Source organism: Fundulus heteroclitus, chromosome 7 (genome assembly GCF_011125445.2).
Source record: "Fundulus heteroclitus isolate FHET01 chromosome 7, MU-UCD_Fhet_4.1, whole genome shotgun sequence".
In the NCBI taxonomy this organism is placed as follows: domain Eukaryota; kingdom Metazoa; phylum Chordata; class Actinopteri; order Cyprinodontiformes; family Fundulidae; genus Fundulus; species Fundulus heteroclitus.
In genome coordinates this window covers 1323410-1346552 of record NC_046367.1, presented here as the reverse complement: position 1 = coordinate 1346552, position 23143 = coordinate 1323410, and the positions used below count along the sequence as shown (strand labels likewise).

The 23143-nt window shown below is 42.1% G+C and overlaps 1 protein-coding gene across 4 annotated transcripts in view; it reads left to right on the top strand.

The window, feature by feature from the left end:
* Positions 1-23143, top strand: part of cntnap5a (contactin associated protein family member 5a) — a 378624-nt gene that overhangs the window by 231356 nt on the left and 124125 nt on the right. For all 4 annotated transcript variants that reach the window (XR_004931318.1, XM_012878430.3, XM_036138728.1 and 1 more), the window contains 2 exons: positions 5528-5671; positions 5795-5954. Coding sequence is in view for 3 of the 4 variants with exons in the window: in XM_012878430.3 (XP_012733884.3) it covers positions 5528-5671; positions 5795-5954 (304 nt within the window). In the remaining variant the exon portion in view is untranslated. The remainder of the gene's footprint in view (positions 1-5527; positions 5672-5794; positions 5955-23143) is intronic.

Sequence of the window (23143 nt, the reverse complement as noted above, 5' to 3'; positions counted from 1 at the left end):
CACATGACAGAGGTTGTTGCTCAGTAAGACTGCATATGGGCCGGTGCATCAGGGTTTTACACGGCACTAACAGATGTTTAGATAATGTCATTGTAAACCAGGGTTTACCACCAAAGCAGATGACACATATCGTAGAATTTGGTGTTTGCATTTTTTACACCAAGATATTGCTGTGAAGAACCGTTTCCTGCCTTACAGATTTTTATTTTTTTAAATTTTTTTGCATTTGCCATTTTGTCGAACTTAAATGTTTCAGCTAACTTTTTTAAGCATACAACAATTCAACCTTTCTTACTTTGGCCAATTAGGTCACTCCATAATATAGCATGAGCTATGAAGCAAGTTGGACAGCTAGCGGCATAGCAGGTGTGTCATGGGGGGAATGAAATTTAAGACTTTTCATTTGCTGGGTTTGTGATTCAAGAAAGAAGAATGCATCTTAAGCCAGGGACTGTGGATTATATACTTTTACTGCATAGCAACCTTAAAAGCAAGGCCTAAATATCAGTGTATTAATAAAATAAACAGACATTGGAATAAATTAATTGTAGCTCTGTATTTTTGGAGCCCAAATGCTCTTGTATACTGTGCACTCTAAGTTTTGAGTTTTATTCTTAAACTGTCTATGTTGAATTTAAGGTAAAGTCTGACAGTCTTTGAAAAAGGAGCTTGTTTTGATTAATGTATTGATGTCGGTGTGAGAGTGTATGTGGGAGGAAAAAAAGCCCTGCATTTGGCTTGTTTGGCTGCTCATCTGTGAGAGCAACACATTCTCACTCCCTACTCGTCATATATTGTTGCTTGGTCAGGTTCCCTCAGCGTCACAAGTTGACGCTGAGGGAACTCTATGAGGTGCACTCTTACAATATTATCTCAACACAGCCTACATCAAACATTTAGGCCTACATTAACATCTTCGCTCAGGGAAGGTAGACAATCTTTGATTCATTAGTTTAGCCGAATATTTGAATGTGTTCTGTCTCAGAAAGACGCTTCCTACTACGTCACCGAGTTACTCCGAGATTCCAGTCCACAACAAACAACTTTTATGCAAAACATCTGCAGTTATGTGCATTTTGATGACATCTCAAGCGAAACATTTGCATATTTATAATCTTCGTTCAGGGAAAAGAAACAAAATTTCCTTTATTAGTTTTGCCAAGGATTTTCAGTAGCTTCTCAGAAAGACGTGAGACAGCGATGTTGTGATGCTCGTTGCCATCGCCAACGATGTGCACCAACTTCGTGTTCATAAAAGACAATATTTAAGCAAAATATCACAGTTCTAGAAATTTTGATGACATCTCTAGTGAAAAGTAGTAGTTCATATAGTTACAATTTTCATTCAGGAAAGGTAGACATTCTTTCCTTTATTAGTTTCACTAAAGGGTTCAGGGTCATGGGTTCTACCGCGTATAGGCTGCTAAAAGCAGGCCGCATTTCAATTACTCTCAACTCATCATCCGTATGGGAAAGGCAACATTTAAACAGAGGATCCGCAATTAGTTAAATTTTGATGACATTGACATGCAAAAGAATGCATAATACTTTCATATTATTCTTTCAGGAAGTGTTGATAATATTTCTTTGGTGGTTTTTCTAACCCCACCCTAACCCATTTGCTGTTTGAATGGAGGCCGCTGCTTTTTTGTCTTCAAAACCTTTAATGGAAAATATAAGAAGTTTTTAGAAACAGTCTGCATACCTGGTGTTTGATTTTATATGCGTAGCAATTAGAACATCTGATTTCCATTATTTAGCCGGGTGGAGGAAGCTTTGTCTAGTTGGGTGTGTGTGTCTATTTTTTTTTTATTTAGACCAATTGTAGGGCCTTTTGCATGTGAGACACCTAGACTATTATGCTACCCATTCCCCCTTGACTTTTGAGGCAGGTTTTAACAGTTTTTAATGATGTGCAAGCAGATATATCCCAAAATCATCCTTTACCGATACTAAGCCCGGATCTATAATTCCTGTCAGGAGAGCCTTTCATCTAACATTATAGTGGTGCTGGTATACGTGTGAAGACTTATATATGCCAGATAATAAATATGTCATGTTTCCAAATGTTTTGCCCATATGCAGAAAACGTTCGGGAGACCAATACACAGTTTAAGATGTTTATTGAAGGAGCAAGGTGCAAAAACAAGTCGGAGCCGCTAGACGCCTGGATCGAGGCCTGAACGTCTGGGCGGGATTAACTGCAAGGTAATCCCGCCCAGTCATGAATCGAAACCAGAAAGATGCCAGATTGTGCGCAGCTTACCCTTAGTCAGAGAGACACGAGCTGGGAAGAGTAATCACCGAGGGAACTAGTGTCTACTCTGATGTGGGTGGTGTCTGGAGGGTGGCTGGTGGAATCTGGGGAGAGACCCGAAGCAACCTCCACAGGTAGGAGGGACAGACGGATTGACCAGAGTACAGAAAGCTGAAGGTGCCAGTGGAATCCAGGAGGGGGGACCTCACCCCTACTAGGTACGTCCTAGGAAGTTTGAGGGGGAACGCCAGAGCAACATCTGAGCACAGGACTTCCACTGAACAACTCCTCATCAAAACTCCAGGCCAGGTAAGTGCATCCAAGCACACAAAACTGTGACAAAAATAGAAGAGCCAAAATGAGTCCAAGGTAGAAGAGCAAGAACTCACGATACAAAAATCCAGGACTGGTCTGAGGCCACGGCGTACCACGACTGGTTTAAGGCTCTGGCATCTTCCATCTGTCTCTGCGCTGCTTAAGAAGCCAGCGGAATCTGCTCCTGACGAGCTGCAGGTGTGGGGCACGCCCCCACAGACACCAACACCACCTGTGGGAAAAGACCCAGAACCAGAGCAATCAGACAGCACCCTGACAATATATATATATATATATATATATATATATATATATATATATATATATATATATATATATATATATATGTTTGTGTGTGTGTGTGTGTGTGTGTGTGTATGTAACTTTATTTATAAAACCCTTGGCCACCCATTGGCTATAAATGTATCAAGTTATGTGATCTTTATTCGTTTAAAAATTAAGTCACTTAGATACTCACATGCCAGTTGACGCTGCTCATCATATTTTGTTTATCAGAACCTCTGGTTTACATGCAAGAGGGTGTATAACAGCACAAGAAAGAAGATGCATAGAAACTGAGTTATATACCCCCCCCCCCCCCCCCCCCCCGGAAGTTTGTGTTATGATTGTGTGTTGATTAATGTTCTTGAAGACTCGTGAACAGATTGTTGGTCTGCATTTCTTTTAATTTTCAAAAAAGGTTGTGAAGACTGAAAAACAGCAGCCTCCATTCAATCAGCAAATGGGTTAGGGGTTAGGGTGGGGTTAGGAAAACCACTAAAAAATATTATCTACACTTTCTGAAATAATAATATTAAAGTATGATGCATTATTTTGCTAGAAATATCATCAAAATGTAACAAATTGCAGATCCTCTGTTAAAATGTTGCCTTTCCCTCTATGAATACAGCAGATGGGTTGTGAGTAATTGGAACGCAGCCTGCTTTTAGCAGCCTATACGCGGTAGAACATGTGAGACTGAATCCTTTAGCGAAACTAATAAAGGAAAGAATGTCTACCTTCCCTGAACGAAGATTATAACTATATTATGCATACTTTTCGCTAGAGATGTCATCAAAATGCATAGAACTGCAATGTTTTGCTTAAAAGTTGTTTGTTGTGGAGCGGAATGTTGGAGCAACTTGGTGATGTAGGTAGGAAATGTTGCTTCCTGCTGTCCTTCTGAGACAGAACGCATTAAAATATGCGGCTAAACTAATGAACAAAACATTGTCTACCTTTCCTGGCTGAAGATCATAGAAAAATAATATACATACTTCTTGCTAGAAATGTCTTTAAAATCAATAAACACAGTTGTCTTGCTTAATTGTTAATGTAGGCTGCGTTGACGGCAGGGGGCTTCCCCGTGCTTCAACTTGTGACACAGAGGGAACCTGACCAAGCATCGATATATGATGAGTAGGGAGTGAGAATGTGTTGTGAGTGCAGTGCACACTGCATCAGAGCGTCAGACAAAGTTCTTTACTGCCTCTGTTATTAAGACAGTATTCTGCTGCAGCTGCAAAACTAAAGCACATTGTGACAAAGCACTAAACTAAAATGAACGGCGGTGTATATAGATTGGGATCATGGGTCGGATAGTGCATTATTACTCACGGGTCCGGGCAGTCCCAGGTTTTAAATGGGAATAACGGGTTGGGTCTTGGTTCTGAGCTCTACGGGTTCGGGCGGATGCAGATTTGAAAAATAAGACCCGTGCAGGACTCTGTTCCACTTTGTATAGACCACAATGGAATGATTTCAATGTGAAAAGGAAGAACTCAAAAGCAAAATATGTCACTTTTAATGAAAAACAGTTATCCAAACCAATGTGAACCCAGTGAAATGTGAAGCCATTATATTCCTTGTTAAAGCAAATTTAACTGTGATTAAACACATACTTTGGTTATATTTTATGATGTACACCCAGGTTTGATTACTGTCTTACTTGTAGGATCAAGGAATTGCCCTAACAGAAGCTGTCTAACAACATAAAAGAGGCTAACAGATTTAAAAATCAGTATCTCGTGACCTGATCTATAACTAGATAAGCAGGGTCACTGAGATCTGTCTGCCTGGAAATTGTTACAAGGCCATTTCTAAAGACTTTGGACTCCATGAACCACAGTAAGAGCTATAATTGAAAAGTTAGAAAACAAGTAACAGTTGGGATCCTTCCCAGGAGTGTCTGACCAAACATGATTACTCCTGGAGCTTCAGCAACTCAGTCAGGTGGCTTCAAAACAACTCAGAACAACACCTGAAGTTCTGCGACCTCATTTGCCTCAGTTAACGTCAATGTTCAAAATGTAACAATAATATAGAGCCTGGGCAAAAATAGCATCCATGCCAGCGTCAAAGGCTAAAATCACTGCTGACCAAAAAACACACAAAGACCTTTGCAAAAAACATCTTTGTAATTCCCAAGAACTTGAGTAATGTATTCTCTGGATAGATGAAATAAAAGTGCAATTTCTTGGAGGACATGCATGTAAAATTAAGGGATGATTTCAGAAAAAGAACATTGTAACTACAGCCAAGCATGGTGGAGGTATTGAGAGTGTCTTTGGCTGCTTTGTTTCTTCTTTAATGAAAAAATCCTGAAAGAGCTGTTTACCATTTGCCCTGTTTTCCTGGGCACATGGGAAACCAGTTATTAGCTTTGGGGGTTATTATTTTTTCACATAGGGCTAGGTTAGTATTGATTACTTTTAAATATTTGACGGCATTTTGTATTTTTTCAGCTTATCTTTGTCGAATATAAACATTTGTTTGGCTATCTGAAACATTTAAGTGGGACACTCAAAAAAAGCAAAAACTGAAGAAATGTTTAAGGGGATAATATTTTTAACAGTATAGTACGGTATGATGAATTACATTTTTTTTTCATTTGTCCATTGAAACCATTTGCATTTGATTAAAATCTTGTGAAGCTGATTATGAACTGTTGTTCAGGTCGCAGAGTCAACGATGGATTATGGCACACTGTGAGTCTTACCAGCAGAAGTCTGCAGATCACTCTGAGTGTGGATGGCGAGCCTTCATCCAATATTGAACTTTGGGAACTGGTTGAATCAAGAGACAACTTCTACTTTGGAGGTTAGTTATTTCTTCCACTGTGTTTTTTGTCTTTTTCTTGAAATTCCCACATTGTCACTTACAGTTTTCTGAGACAAAAGAACAGTAAAACTAAACGCTGTTTCTTGTGTCACTTCTGTCAAGGCTGTCCGCCCACAGAGTGTCACAACCAAGCTCCTGCCTTCCAGGGGTGCATGCAGCTCATATCCATCAACGATCACCTGGTGAATCTCAGTCATGTGCAGCAAGGATTGCTGGGAAATTATAATGAGCTTCAGTTTGACACATGCAATATGAAAGACAGGTAAAGTAGTTTGAATTTCTTTTCTATACTTTAATTAATTGTGAGGACAGATCTCACAGGGAGCCGACAAAAACTTCCTCTCACTTGATGGCTGAATGTCAAACATTATCCAAGTTGGCAGAGTCATTCATGCCCTCAATGTTAATTTGTGGATGGCAGTGTGTTGTTTGCAGCAAAGCCTGAAAGTCACTGACATTCTGTCCTGTAGAGACAAACAAGCTGACTGGGTCTTCCAATTAAAGTGCAACAGAAACTCGGCTGCACCTTATCTGGCAGAGGACTATGCTAACAAGCTGCTCCCCACTGTCCTGTGTGGCATGCTTTCCCTCATTATCCTGCCCAGCTGTGGGCCCTGGCAGACCTATGAGCTCCATAAACGTCTGCATGCGGAGGGGAACATTTTTAGGAGCGAGGCAAACATGCAAACTGCCACTTTACCTTGTGCATGCCCTGGGGAGAATTACGCCTTTGTCAGATTTCAGACTACCTGCTTTTTAGGCCAGATTGTTCGCAGTTGGATGATATGCAAACACAACAGCGATGCCAGTCTGTTATGTCTGTGCGTCAAGGGTTGCACCGTAGGAAGAGACAGAATGATAGAGAGAGATGTTTTATCTTCCCAAGCTAACCAAGATGGATGTTGTTTTTGGTCTCGTTTCATCACACCAAAAGAACCACAGAATGAGAGAAAACAGTCAAATCTGGTTCTTCTTCTTGAAACATCAGCTGTTACTCTGATAAGATTACCTGTTTTGATGGTTACCTCAACCATCAAAACAGTTTTCCTCTAAACTGGAATGTACCTGAATGACTGGTCTTTCACACAAACTGTACCTATAGCCCAGAGAAAAGATAAAACACATGTACATAGGAAAGAAGTTCGGGAGAAAATGCCACAATGATTGTTGAGTTTTGACATATTCTACACACTGTCAAATCATAAATGAGAATGTCAAAACTGGAAAATACCCAAATGTTTTCAGACAGAGAATGATATTGTTGGTATGGATACAAGTATTCCACCTGAAAAATACAAAATGCTCAGTTTGTTTTCAGAGTATAACCTACCTGACAAAACATGTTACTGTGTCAGTTATTACAGTAAATGTTAAAATGAAATGGTAAGTGTACCATAGTGTCATGAACGAGAGATTGAGGACCCAGTATTCAGCCAGACACAAAAGTGCAAATAAGAAGGCTTTAATAAAGCTCAAAAATAGGTCAGACAGGGATAAGCAGGCTCGGTGGTCAAATAACAGTCCAGGGTCGATACACAAAATGCCAGTCCAAAAAAGGCAGGAATACAGACAGGGATCAGGCAAGCTCAGATAATCAAAAGGCAGAATTAGGTCGGCAAAACGAGTAAGCAGTCAGACAGGGCAGGAAAAACAGGTTCAGGGATCAGGCTGGCTCAGAAGTCAAAAAAAGGCAATTGGGTCAGCATCAACAGCCAATCAGAAAAGAACGCTGGATAAGACTCACCAAAAGGTAGGTGACTGGAAATAAAACAGAAGCTGATTGGATGGTGACTGGAGAAGGGGAGTGACATGGTGGTGACTAAGAGGTGAAAGAATGCTGGCAGGTGAACTGAATAAAGGCTGGTGACAGAAGTGATGGGAGCAGGCCAGAAAACTGATAACATAAAAAGTACAAAATCAAACCACAATAAAACCCAAACTATTCCATAAACCAAAACTAATACAGAACCTAAACCTAAGACTAAACAGAACACAAGCTATAATAGAAACCAGACAAGAAAGAACCCAAATAGAAAACATGAATCATCCATCCATTTTCTGACCTTTTTCCCTCATGGGGTCGCGGGGGTTGCTGGTGTCTATCTCCAGCGTTCACTGGGCGAGAGGCGGAGTTCACCTGGACAGGTCGCCAGCCTGTCGCAGGGCTAGGCAACAGTACTACCCACTGCGCCACTGTGCAGCCGAATAATAACACATTGTACACATAATGCCCATATCAGGGTTTCACCCACATATTATCGGCCTGGCGAGCCACCAGGCTTTACTTGGCTCCCTGCCGGGGTAAGTTTTGCTTGTTTATTTCTTTTAAATAAGTATTTATTTAAAGTCATGGAGAAAGGTTCAAAATACGTTAGACTCTTTCTGAAGTCGAATGAGCAGTGGGTGGGAAGATGTTCCCACTGGTTTCACTGCGTCCAAGGGGACTACACCACCCCGAGCCCACTTTATTAACATTAGCCAAGCCATGGCTAGAAGAGGCAGAGCCAGCTAGCATGGAAGCTATCACTTTGTCAGAGCAGCCATCTGCGAGCCGCGTTGGTAAACATCAAACCAGGGGCCCGTTCTTCGTACGTCGCTAACTCAGTTAGCTGGATTTGATTGTTGACGATTTGCCATGATCTTGGATTGTTCGGTTCTTCGAAACTCATCTTGGACTTGCTGTCATAGCAACATGTGCGCAAGCGAGCAGGCTTATTTCATGTAAACAGTATTAGATCACGGCTGTATAAGCAGAGGAGATAGGGAAGTCTGTTGTATTCATGTCCATTTTTACGACAGCAACCTGTTGCGGAAGGTGCAAGAAAAGAGTTTTTCGAATTAATCGCGTATTGCGCAATAGAGAGGATCTTTAGCGCAGCCCGACAGAGAGATTTTTCTTGGTGGCTGTTATAAACAGACAAACACATCATTTAACAGTGACTTTTAAAGAGGAAAAAGTGGTGTTAGAGCCATAAATAGAAGTTATTTAAGTTATTTGTATGATGGTTTGCTTTTTATTTTTATCATATTCAGTAAGAAGATGTGTTCAGGCCATTATATTGTGAAGTTTAGTTTTACTTTGAAAGGCTTGCTTCCTGTCGAGCCGTATATTGTATTAGAAAAAAACTATGGCTGGATTATCTAGACTACAGTTTTACCGTGTAAACTGTGTATGACTTAGAAAAGGAAGAACTTCATTTTTTATAGATAAAGATTTTTTTTCTTAAAAATCCCCGTTTTCACGTGTTCTTTACTTCCAGTGTCTAAGGAATGACAATGAAATTTGGATCTCTTGACATAACAAGTGCCTTTTTAAAATAAAGTATAATAATTAAAGGCTACCATTTTGTAGAATATTCTTGTATTTCACTTTTACTTGTCCTCATGTTCTAGTGGGTCCCATGGAGGCTCTGATATAAAAGAACAAAGTAAATGTGAAATTATTAAAATGCAAAAATACATACTGTAGAAAGTGATAGAAACATTTACCATGGACAGTATTTATGCATTAATTTGATTGCTACTTTTTGCCAGCCCTCTGTCCTGGTTTTTACAGATTTTGAGGTGTTCCCTGTCGTTTTAATTATTGACTCAAATTTGGCATAATCTTCCATTAAAAGCTCGTGTTCTGCTGGGAGAAAAACTGTGGGCGTTCTTTGGCCATGCTGAACAGCCAATAGCAGCGTTGCTGATCAATGTTTCTACTATCGATACATTTCCCCTTTTAAACAAACCCACGCAGTTATCTTAGAAAACTCAATCCAGCCATACTAATCATAAACAACAGGTGTGTTTGAAGAACCCAATTAGCCGGATCATGATTATCCGGATGAAATCATCTTGGATGTGTCATTTGATCTTGGATGTTTTAAGCAACGTACGAAGAACGGACCCCAGAGGATTTAACACAAAATTGCTAGTTGAGCACAAATATTGTGTATTTTGTTTTGGCTGTTCAAGAGTACGGCAAGAATGATTGTTTATATGAAAATATTATTACATGTAGTAATGTTATGCTGGTTAACAGTACAATTTTGCTATTTAATTCAACGTTAGAAACACTTTATTTTATAGTTGTAGCTTTTTTGTGTCGTCCTTGGGTATGTTTTGTTGGGTGTTTGTTATCAGGCAATGCAAAGATCCTCCACCAGAGTCTTCATTAGAGTCTTCATTTACAACTCATAGGATAGACGTGCTAAACACACATATTGACTCTCTCCACCATTGCACTAGCATTGAAGCAAAAGTAAACAATACAATCGAATAATGGGATCTTCTGTGGCTGAGATGGACTAACAAAAGTCTCTGAAAGAGAAATTTGAGAAATCCAGATGCACTGCATGTAGTTAGGATTCAACTAAAGTGCAGACAACTGATATTTATTTTAATTGTATTTTTTTGTATTTGCTAAAACAGTACTTCAAAAATGAGCCTTTTTTTTAGGAAAAGTGTATTTTCAATATCTTACAAAAACACATAATTGTCATATTTTCATATTTCCTGTCAACTTTTTAATCTTTTTAACAAATGCCACCCTGGCAACACCATCCACCAGGCCTAGCCAGTTTCCTGGAGGAAACCCTGTATATGAAGGAATTATTTTTAAGATGTATTTAGGCATTTAAGTAACTAGAATTATATTTTTGTGCAATGCTCTACAAAAGTTTCCTTCCTTAAAGTGTGACACATGTTAAAGGACACACTAATGTTTCAGATCATGAAACAAAGTTTAATATTACACAAAGGTATCATGAGTAAATAAGATAAAAGCAGCTTTCTATTTGTGTCTTTATGCACGAAGAGAAAAAGCTGTTGAAACCAACTTCTCCTTTTGTTGAATATTCTCTAACTGTGATTAACCACATTTTTGGAAAGCTGAGTTCAGTTTGACCAACCATACCCAGTTTACACTCAGTCCTGATTACTTCTTAGACTGTCAGCCATTATGCCCTGTCAGCATTGAGAAGACTAAAAGTCTGAAGAAGCAACACATTAAGGCCCAATCTAAAGATATTCAAGATTAGATTATTAAAAAAAACTATAGGCATATATTAGCTCGGAAAGGATTACAAGACCCTTTTTATTGTACTTGAACTCCAGAAAATGACAGTGAAAGCCACTATCCATAAATGAAAAAAAAAACATTTTCAACCGTGGATCTTGCCCAGGATTGGCTGACCCTCCAAAATTACACCAAGAGTGCGTCCAAGATACCTCGAGGAAGTCAAAAACAAACAAACACAAAAACAGGAGAACATCTCGGGTATGCAGCCCTCACCTCCCTCAGGTAAGATCGGTTCTCACAGGAATTCAACAAAAAAGAAATATTTGACGGGAAAGCTCCAATTCTAAAACCAATGCTAACCAAAAAGAGTACAAGGGCTCTTTGGAACAAGATTAAGTGGAACTTTTTGGAATGTTTGCATCTTATTACATGCTGTCATAAAACTAACACAGCATGTAAAAAATTACATAATGTCAACAGTAAAGCATGGTGTTAGTAGTGCAATGGGTCTGGGTTGTTTTGCTGCTTGAGGACCTAGACAAATTATGGCACTTGATAGAGCAATGAATGCTGCTCTCTGCAAACAAATTATGCAGAAGAATGTTCAGGCTTCAGCTAATGAACCTCAAGCAAATTTGGGTTATGCAGTTAGGCAATGAGCCACAGCACACCAGTAAATCCCCCTCTGAAAGGCTAAAAAATAAATAAGATCAGGGGTTTGGATTGACTTAGTCAAATGCTAAACTTAAAACTGATTGAGATGTTGTGGCATAACCTTTAACAGACTGCTCAATACCTGAACCCATCCAATGTTACTGATTTAAAACTTCCTCCATAGACATGTAAGAGTATAGTCAGCTACCCCAAAGGCTTGATGGCAGTTGTTGCCCTCATTGGGGATAAAACCCGTTGTTAGTTTTGGAGGGATTTCACATAGGGCCAAGTTGGTTTGGGTGGTTTTTTCCTTGATAATTAAAATCATGATTTGAAAGCTCCTATAGTTACTCTGTGTCATGGTTTTTAGTAAATGCCCACATGCAGAACACACTCAGGAGACCGAAAAAGAGTTTTCTCTTTAAAAGATTTATTGAATAATGATGATGCCTGGATCGAGGTTTCTGGAGCTGGGAGGTTCGGAACTGGGAGCACAACTGCGTTAGGGGAAGACAGAGTAATTAGAGGGAGAAAATAGACGAGCAGGAAATGTACGATCAGAGGGGAAGGCTTACTGCAGGGTCGTTGATTCAACGCCAGGGAGCAGTGGGATATGTGGAGTGGAGTTGCGGTGGAGATTGAGCAAGGTTCGGTCAGAGAATCTTGAGAGTTGCCTTGGAACAGTGGAGTACTTTGGAATGAGAGTCTAAACTCTAACAAGACCTGGGCACAAGATACACAAGGTGAGAAGCTTAGAAATCTGAATACTAATGAGCAAGGGATGGCTGAGTCCTACCACGAGGGTTAACACTGGCACTGAAGTGCTGGCAGCAAACCCCTTTTAAGCTCCTCCTGAAGAGTGTGGAATAAGGAACACCTTTGATCCTCAGCCTCCATGCTCATCAGCTGCCACCTGTGGAGAGAGGGAGACAGAGCAGCAGCACACAGACAGGGAGTAGCTCTCAGACTCCAACACCCTCCCCCCCCAACGGCCACCACCTGGCGGCCCAAGGGCGTAGAAGGACGAGAGGAGAGGTAATCGGAGATGAGAGAAGAATCACAAATAAAAAAGCGGGGCGCCCAAGAGCGGTCCAACCACATCCACATCGACGGGAGTCCATGATCTGTTGGACCGGGTAGATTGAGTGCCCCTCAAGGTCTCGGGTAGGCGGAGGGGGTTCAGCCAGAGGGCACGGGGCACTGGCCCGGATGGGCTTAACTTGGGAGAAATGGAATGTGGGATGGATCCGGAGGTTCAAAGGAAGACGGAGACGAACTGCAGTGGGGCTAATGACGGATTCGATTTCATATGGATCAATGAAGCAGGGAGCCGGTTTCTTAGACAGGGATTTGAAGGGAATGTCATGGAAGGTGAGCCACACCTTCTCACCGGGTTGGTACTGTGGAGCAAGTGTTTGTTTTCTGTCGGCAAACTTACGGTTCTGTTCTGCGGTGCGTTGGAGGGCCTTGATGGTATTGGACCAGATGTGCTTACAACGGCGGATGTGGTGATGGACAGAAGTGACTGAAATTTCCTTTTTATCGGTGGGAAACAAGAGTTGTTGGTAGCCAGGCGAGATTTCAAATGGGAAGCTGAGATGTGTGAGTTATGTGCGTACTCGACCCAGGGTAGGAACTTGTTCCAGTCGGAGGGGTTGGATTATGTGAGGCATCTGAGGGTGGATACCAATTCCTGATTCTTCCTTTCAGCCTGACCATTAGTATGTGGGTGATAACCAGATGTTAGTGTGTATTTGGTACCAAGAGCAGAAAAAACTATTTACAAACCCGAGAAATGAATTGCGGTCTACGATCAGAAAGGATGTCCTGAGGGATACCCTGGATATGGAAGACGTGCTTGATTAGAAGCTGAGCGGTCTGAAAGGCGGATGGTAACAGATGGAGCGCATATGCTGCTATCGCGATAACATGCAAGGACACTCTCTGGACCGTGAAAGCCTTGAGCCCAACAGCAACCTGCTCAACATTCTTAGTGCAAAGCGTTTCTTTAATTGTAAGATGTCAAGAGCTGCACCATCTGTAAACAAACACAGCCAAACCCCCTCCTTTCATCTTACCGCTGTCCCTCGTTCTGTCAGCTCTGATCAGATTCGATCTGATCAGCCATCCATGTTAACACTGGAGTCCGGGATTTGCTCTGATAATGGATGTCCATAATAATGGATGGATCTATATCGTTCTTTCAGGTATGTTGGCTTCTCCTCATCCCCACATGTCCCCCATGGCTCTTTCTCCTTATCTCCCTGGGGATTTCTGACAGAGCTGCTTCTGCTGCTGTGGCTGGATTGTTTGCGAGAGCTAGCAGCTGATCCCTGGTATAAACAATGTCCACGTATTGCCCTCCATTGTCTCCAAAAACAAATTTCGCGTAAAATAGGATAAGCAGCAAAATTGACCACCAAACGATTGGCTCCAGCTTGTGAATTGAAAAGATGAAAAGACAGGAACTTACACACACTACTTATTATTTTATTTGAATCATCATAGAACTCCAGTCATCACATTAGTATGCTTACCATATTTGTGTTTGCAGCAAGTTGCACAATGTTGTTTTTATAAGATTCAATAAAAGTATGAAATATAGGTTCTCCTAATTGCTCCTGTAGTTCTACTGCAGCTTATTCCACGGTCTAATTGAATGTCTAATACAAGGTTATTTGTCGACAGAAACCTTAAGTCCGTTCTCCAGATATCCTGAGCTATGATAAGAGCAGAAAAGGGAGAGGTGAACCAATAATTGTTTAAATCCACAGGGTAATGACTGTTAAATTGAGAAGCAACAAAGAATATTTCTTAAAAATAAAGACGTGAAAAAAATCTAATGCATTTTAATGGGGTTAAGAGGGCCTTAATTCCATTTCCCGAAAACACTGACCTGCTGCTACAAAATATTAAAAGCAAAAATTGTACATTTAGGATTGCAGAAATCAATCACTGAACCTAATCAAATATAGGCTGAGGGAAAAATATTAACTAGACTTCAAAGCATAGCATTCCAAAACACAGATAAAAATAATGGGTAGAATCTGAAAGTGTTAATATATAAAATTCCATAAAACTATTTGTCTGAGGACAAATCTAGATAAACCCAAGACCAGGGTTTTGTCTTCAGATTGTCATGATTTGTCTAGATGAACCTGGACAGAGCACGCACACACAGAGCTTGTTGTGAGAGTTTATTGCAAGTTGTGGGTTGTAGATGACAAAAAACAGAAACAGTTAATAGACAGGAGATGAAGTGTGCAGGAGCTGGCTGACTGGAACGGACAAGAGATGACTGACAGGATCTGGAGGACGGACTGCTGAAAACCCCGTGGTGCAGCATTAAGTGAGTTCCTTGGACGCGGGGTCAACAGTTAATCCAAACCTGACCTTCACAGATTTCCTTGGACCCAGATGCTGCAGTAAATCGCACAGGGCAGCAGAGAGAAATCCGGAGGCGCAGGGCTACTGCCAAACCAGGACTGCAGACATGAGGACAACGAAGAACCAAAAATCCAGCAGCGCAGTTTAACAGGGTACTTACCTTGGCAGACGAGAAGCAAGATGTGACGGACGAGAACTGGACTTGACAGGCTTGAGATGGAGACTGAAGTGAACTGGACTTGACAGGCTTGGTGTTAAGGTGGACTGCAGACAAGCCGCCCACGAGGAACAAACAGAAGTGAGTTTTATAGTGGTGTGAGCAGGTGGAGCCAGTCCATAATTGATTGGAGCCTGACAGGAGAAGGAGCCAGGAAATGCTCATGGTGCAGTCAGCAATGCTGCACCGTGACACAGATCTTCATTCAGAAATTGTGATTGTATTTACTTACTGAATTTGAAGCTTTTGTTATTTCTAACTTAATCTTTTGAATTATACAACGTAAGCCTGGTAATTATATATTAAAGAGATCATGCAGAGAGACTTATTTCTTGAAATCTTAATGATTTTATACAAATTCCAAGTTTAACATGTCCCCAGTATTTTAGTAAAGTTAGGATTAACTAACTTTTAAGATTTAATTAATGGGATTTTTAAACTCTGTCCCTGTGGTTTCAGCGGGGAAAAATGCTAATTTTCTGTTTAAAATAATCATCTTAATCAGAAAGTCAATCTGTGTTAAGATTAATTATGACAGGTGGCACTCTATTACAGTATTAAGAGTCTACACACAAGGTCATTTATTGACCTACTCTGGAAAGCATGTGTAGCTTTGTTTCAACTTTAAATCTGCTTAGCACTGATGCTGGCTTTGCAAACCAGACTAGTGCAAATGAGAGGCAGGTATATACATCCCAATGGTCTTGCGTGGCATTCAGACTAGGAAGTGAACGATTTCACAGTGACAAGGAAAAAGTCTTTGGATGGTTCATAACAGTAGGATCTGAACCTAAATATGGAAAATGGAGTGAAGGGATTTTCCACTTCATACATACCAAAGCACCTTCAAACTTTAAGTTACATTCACCCATTGATACACTAATACGCAGTATCGACAATGTCCAAACTTGTAACATTCAGAGGACTACTGTTTATAATGCTGGCCAGTAATCATCCAAATTTAACTAATCAAAAATACAGAATATATTTTCCATATATAACTGCACTACTGAATTTTACACAAAATCTGCAGAGATAAATAAGAGGTTGCAAAGTTAAACTTTAACTGTCATTGGACCAGATGTGCTTACAACTGATTGAGCAGCTCAGATGTAGAGCACCTGCCTCTTCAGCCCCTCTGAGAAGGGAGAGAGAGAAAACCCGACCTGCACCTGGGCCTGGACTATGACAGCACCCCCCCTTTAACGGACGCCTTTCGCGTAAAATAGGATAAGCAGCAAAATTGACCACAAAACGATTGGCTCCAGCTGATTGAGCAGCTCAGATGTAGAGCACCTGCCTCTTCAGCCCCTCTGAGAAGGGAGAGAGAGAAAACCCGACCTGCACCTGGGCCTGGACTATGACAGCACCCCCCTTTAACGGACGCCTTTCGCGTAAAATAGGATAAGCAGCAAAATTGACCACAAAACGATTGGCTCCAGCTTGTGAATTGAAAAGATGAAAAGACAGGAACTTACACACACTACTTATTATTTTATTTGAATCATCCACAGCCGTCCGGACGAGGAGGCTTCGAAGTCTGAAATAAGAGACGGGACAAGGATAAAGGAGCGAGGAACCCAGGAGCGTTCCTCGGGACCATAACCTGCCCAATTCACCAGGTACTGCTGGCCCCAACCCCGGCGTCTGGAGGCAACAATCTTATTGACTGGGAAGGCAGGATGGCCATCCACGACCCAGGCGGATGGAGGGGGTTTGGCAGGAGGGCACAACTGGCTGGAGAAAACAGGTTTGATCTGGGAAACTTGGAATGTAGGATGGACACGAAGATGAGGAGGGAGTTTAAGGTGGACTGCAGTGGGACTGATGATCCGGTCTATTTCAAAGGGACCGAGGAACCGGGGAGCCATTTTCCTGGACACAGCCTTAAGTGGGAAATCTTTAGAAGAGAGCCAAACCTTTTGTCCTGGTGTGTAAGTGGGTGCAGGAAGGCGTCAACGGTCAACAAACCTCTTGTCCCGGACGGAGGCGCGTTCCAGGGCTGCTCGGGTCTGGTCCCAGAATCTACGGCAATGGGAGAGGTGTGATCTGACAGATGGAAGGGTTCAATCTGGAAAGGATGCTGGAAGGAGAGATGGCTGAAAACCTAACGAGGCTTCAAACAGGGAAAGTCCAGTGGCTGCAGATGTATGTGAGTTGTGGGAGTACAACCTGACCTGGGTTGAGTATTCAACCCAGGTGAGGTGTTGACTCCAGTTGTTGGGGTTATGAGAACAGAGACATTGGAGGGTGTTCTCAAGCTCCTAATTGAGCACTGCCCGTTGGACTGTGGATGGAAACCTGATGTGAGTGAGACCTTGGCACCTAAACACTGACAGAAGTCACACCAGACCCGGGAAATGAACTGTGGGCCGCGGTCTGAGACAATTTCTGTGGGAGTACCATGGAGCCTGTACAAATGGTTAACCTGGAACCGAGCTGTCTGATGAGCTGAGGGGAGTATGGACAGGGCCACCAGATGGCACTCTTTGGAGAACCAGTCGAGAATGGAAAGAATTACTGTCTTGTGGTTGGAGGGTGGAAGACCAGTAATGAAATCCAGAACTATGTGAGACCAAGGATGGCTGGGTCTGGGAAGGGGTTGGAGAAGACCAGCAGGGGGTCTACTGGAACCTTTGTTCTTAGCACAAACGGAGCAGGCAGAAACAAACTCAGTGACATCTTTATTAAGAGATGGCCACCACAAGTGGCGTTGGATGAAGGCAATGGTGCGAGTAGAACTGGGATGGCCAGAGAATTTTGATGAATGACCCCAGCGAATAACCTGGGAACGAACAGATGAGGGCACAAAGAGTCTTCGGGGGTGGGGGGACCGCCTCCGGGATCTGGCTCGCTTATCTGGGCTTGCCGAATTTGTCTTTCCAGTTCCCAAATGATGGCACCCACAACACAGGACTCCGGGATGATGGTTTCTGGTTCAGCTGAATCTGCGGTAGTGGAGAACAATCGGGACAGGGTATCAGGCTTGGTATTTTTAGAACCAGGGTGATAGGTGGTGATGAAGTTGAACCAGGAGAAGAACAGGGACAAACGGCTCTGGCGGGAATTCAAACGTTTGGCGGACTGGATGTAGGTCTTATGGTCGGTCCAAATGATGATGGTCAACTCTGTTCCCCCCAGCCAGTGGCGCCACTCCTCTAGAGCCAACTTGATAGCCCGAAGCTCTCGGTCTCCCACGTCGTAGTTCCGTTCAGCAGGGGAGAAGTGCCTAGAGAAAAAGGCGCAGGGATGAAGTTTCCCATCTGAGGTAGACATCTGGGACAGGACAGCTCCAACTCCTGAATCTGAAGCGTCAACTTCCAGGGTGAACTGGACCAAAGGAATCAGGATAGGTGAAGATGGGAGCTTGAGAAAATCTTTCTTTGAGGAGCCTGAAGGCTTGGTCCACATCATCTGACCACAGGAAAATCTTCAAATATGAAACCATTCGATGCAGGAATTTCTCCAATTAATGTGAGGGTTGTGGGCAGTTAACCAAGGGTAACCTAAAACAACGGGTAAATGTTTGGTGGGGAAAACAGAAAAAGAAATGGATTTGTGATGATTACCGGAAACAATCAACTGAAAAGGATGGGTCTGATGAGTAATCGTAGCTAGTGGACTATCATCTAAAGCAGAGGTGTCAAACTAATTTGTATATGGGGCCATTTTGGCATCATGAAGTCATTAAAAGGGCCGCTTGCATGTGTAGAGACGATACTTTTCATTTCAGAATTTCATTCCAGTTCACACAGTAGTACAAAAAATGCACAGTAACATAAAAGTAGCACTCTTAGGTCCAGTTTATACAGTTTATCTGCAAAAAAAGTTGATATTGGGGTGAGTTACACTTACAGGAGGCACAGTTTTAGCCACTTTATAAAAGGATATATGCCTTTTTTTGGCTCTCGAGGGCCGGATAAGTTACCTTGAAGGGCCAGATTTGGCCCGCGGGCCTTATGTTTGACATCTGTGATCTAAAGCAATAACAGAAATAGGGGATGGCAAGGTTCAAACCGGAATCTGAAAACGATCAATCAGAACAGGATCAATGAGGTTCTGCTCTGAGCCTGAGTCAACCAAGGCTAAAACTGGGTGCTGAGATTCCTGTAGGGAAATTACAGCCTGTAACAGGAGCCTGGGACTGAGGTTCTTAGTGCATGTGCCCGCCAGTATCCCCTGAATTACTGGCGGGCCAGATCTTTTGGGCGAAGAGGGCAGAATAAACGGAAATGCCCGGCGGCACCACAGTAAAGACACCATTGATCCTTTATACGCTTATCTCTTTCTTCTGCCGACAGGCGGCGGGCTCTACCTATCTGCATAGGTTCTTTGGTAGGCTGGTTAATGGTAGGAGCTGGACGGAATTGGTGTGCTACTAGCCAAACGGAAGGGACAATGCGTAGAGCCGAAGGGATTGGACATTGAGCTGAAGGAGGGTCATAACCACACCTTTCGCGAGTTCTCTCCCAGAGCTACTCGTCTACCCGAGTAGCGAGACTAATTAAGTCTTCGAGATCGTTGAGTTTATCACGACTGGCTAGCTCATTCTTCAGCTTATCAGAAAGGGCATTAAGAAACACTGCTTTTAAAGCGCGGGAGTTCCACTCCGTCTGGGCCGCTATAGTGCGGAAATCAACCAAAAAGTCGGCAACGGATCTACTTCCTTGTTTAAGGACCATTAATCTCTTCAACACCTCCTCCTCGCTCAAGGAGGAGGAGAACGTTCTTTTAAAAAGAGACAGAAACTTTCAGATTCAGCCCATCTTAGGGCTTGGTCTCGGAGAAGACCAACTACATAAGAGATCTTGCGAGTGTCGTCTAGGAAAAACTGAGGAGAATGATTAAGAACTAAAGCACATTGTAAGAGGAATCCCCTGGACTTACTCAGATCTCTTGTGAACGGCTCGGGGACCGGAGTAGAAAACCTGACATCGGGTGTGGATGATACCGCGGGGGTTATGGGAGGACTGGCTGCAGGAGGAGAAGCAGAGGTAGGTGGTGTAGTATTCACTAATGCCTTAACATCCTGGAGTTCGTGGGTTAGAGAATTCATGGTCTGCATAACTTGAGTCTGTTGTTGAACCATGGTCTGAATTAGGGCTTCATGCTGGCCTTGGTGGGAAACGGCACTCCGTAATTGCGCTCCAGAGTCAGCTTGGTCATTTCATTCTGTCATGTTTAGCAAAGGATGACTCTGAATGAGCACAATCACAGAGGCAAAAAATCAGTTAAAGGGTTTTATTGAGAATAAATGGTAAAGTGAAGTTCAAGTCGGCTTGCTGGGTTTCCGGGATCTGCTAAGAAAGGGGAGGTGAGAGGTGAGCAACTGGAAGGTGCGGGTCTGAATGATGAGAATTTGAGATGAGCACAGGAACTCACTAAGCAGGATGATTGTTTGAGCTTAAGAGGGTGATGTCTAGGGTCTTAGTGGATGGTGCAGGTCCGGTGGGCGTTCTCCAGGTGTGAAGTCAGAGGGTGGACATGCAGGCGAGCTCAGGCAGTAGGGCTTACGCAGAGTGTGTGTCAGAGGCTTCACGGATTCCAGGAAGCTGGCTAGGAACGACTCGGAGGAGTCTCCAGAGTTATGTGAGTCACAGAAGAATTGTCTTTGCTTGGGATCCAGGGTTCTAGGAGGAGGGAAACGAGAACAAGATTAGGCTCGGGTAACACAAGGAATCAAGGCTTGGAAAGTGTCTTTACCAACGCAGGAGCGTTAACAAACTGACGCCCTCCTCCTGGTTCCAGCTCCTTATGAAAGGTAGTAATCAGCTCAGATGTGGAGCACCTGCCTGTCCAGCCCTGCTGAGAAGGGAGAGAGAGAGAACCCGACCTGCACCTAGGCCTGGACTATGACATTAACACTTTAGGCTATGCTTAACTGCTGAGTAATTGGTGAGTAACCTCATCAGAATCAAAATCAGAAATACTTTAATAATCCCAGGGGGAAATTACAGTTCCAGTACAACCGTCCAACTGAAATATTTCAACAGCTCTAGAGTCTAGTGCCAACATGCTTTGCACCACTGCATCTCAATGCTTTGCAATGCACTTTGGGACATAAGGCTTGGATGCAGCTTCTCAACCATAGAGACCCATTCCATGAAGTCTGTGATTGAGCTAAACTGAAGGCTACGTGGGTCTATAGCTATTGATTCTGGTGAAAGTTCTTGACCTCTTCACTCTAATTACCTCAAAAAACTGCTACTCCATAAAAACCCAACATCCACTAATACCCACTGTGATTTTTCTCTGGTTTAGTTGCAGTTGTTTCAATCTGCTCCCACTTTTTCACAAATGTTAGTGAAAACAGTGTGCAACCCTGGGGTCTGAAAATATTTTCAATATATCTGTGCCCAACATGATTGTTAACTTTTCTTTTTTTGCAAAGTGCATTGAGACCAGATTTGATTTCATTCTGCACTGTAGAAATAAACTAAATAAAACTAATTTCAGTGTTTTGGAGCAGTGACCCAAGAGAACTCACCTGAATTCATGTTTACCTTTCCATGAAATGTGTAGTGACTTTGCATGTGTTAAAGTGTATTTTTTTGTGTCCATCGGTTAGGGTTATTACTAAAAATATTAGCTTGTGTTTTTTGCAATTGGATCTTAAAGCCCTCTCTCAGCTGATAAGTGAGACCTGGATTGACGTACCGGCAGTGAGAGTGTTAATACTCAGTGTCTGGCCCTTTTATAGACACCACAGTGCAAACAAACATAAAATAGGGTAAGGGTGAATGAAAGTTCATGGAAAGTAAGTTTTCCGAAATAGACATTATTGGTGACTTTTTCCAAATGTTCCTTTAGGTATGGTGCATTCACTGATTGGTCAAAGGTATTTTTGAGTTTCCAACTGGTCGGTCGCTGCTCAGAGCTAGTTAAGATGAAAATCTAATTCCAAACAGTAGCCACTTTCATGGGCATCTCTATACTGCATGCTGTGACTGTGTATAGACTAGGATGGGGAGCCTTGACCATGCTGGCTCTTCCAAAACGTTCTCAAATTTGTGGTAATATATTTTCTGTAATTTATGACCGTGGAACTTTTATAAAAGACGGAAAACATCATCAGTCACATCATCAAATTGTAACACAAATTTAATGCAGCACACACTACCCCTTCAGCTTTAAAGGGATAGCAGAGTTATGTGAATCCCTAATGAAAAGTCAATGTCTTGGTTGTACCTATGTTTTTCAGACCTTTCTTTGTGTGGAAAGTACCCTTGGAATTTTAATCAATGCTAAGAATAAGACTACAGCAACATGGGGATTATTTTCATTTCAAACAGCACAAACCAAAAGAAAAACTGTTTAAAGGGATTCCATATTTTAGGGGTTTTGATCACATTTCATTTCTGGATCAAATAGTTGTTTGAACTAATGGTTGTTGTGGTTGCAAGATATGCTGAAGATTCTCTGTGGGCAGTTCTAACACGTTCTATTGTGAACATCATATTGAAAAATGGACAGTGATGTATTAATCCAGCCAATTTGCTTTGTTCTAATCCCGTGTAATGAGTCAGATTTTAAGATTATTCTCCGAAAAAGTTGTTTCAAAGTTGAAGTTTGCTCATCACGGGGCTTTACTCTAATAATTTATTTTATTGTTTTCTACATCTCAATTTATAACTTAGAGAAAGTTCTGACTTCTGTCTAAAGCAAAACATTGACTAAACTGTACAAATGTGTGCCACATAACCCAGTTAAACGGTACCAAACTATCTGTCTAAAGCAGGAAAAAGACGTTCAGTTGTGGTGAAGGGTCATTTAATCACATAATGACTCTTTGATTGCTCATGTGTAGCCACACATCAAATTGTGGGGATCAAAAAGATTAATGACAAACAATATCAATATTGCATTTTAGACATCAGATTTAGATCTTCCACCAGCAAAAAGTGGTCATTTTGTAACAGTCACAAGCAGAACAGACTTCCAGCTCTGTTCAGTTTTGAACCCTCCAGCATGGAAGCAATCATGTTGTAAAGAAATATTCACAATACCGAGAACTATGCCTTTGTCACATCCACATGGAGATTTCCCTCTAAGAACAGAACCATCCTGATTGGTTTGTTGGCATCTCCAGAATCTATTTGTTTCTCCAAATCAAATCCGTGCGAAGCACACTGGGCAGCAACTTCAGGTGTGCAGCAGATCCAGCAGATCTGTTGCATCTCCTTCTCTG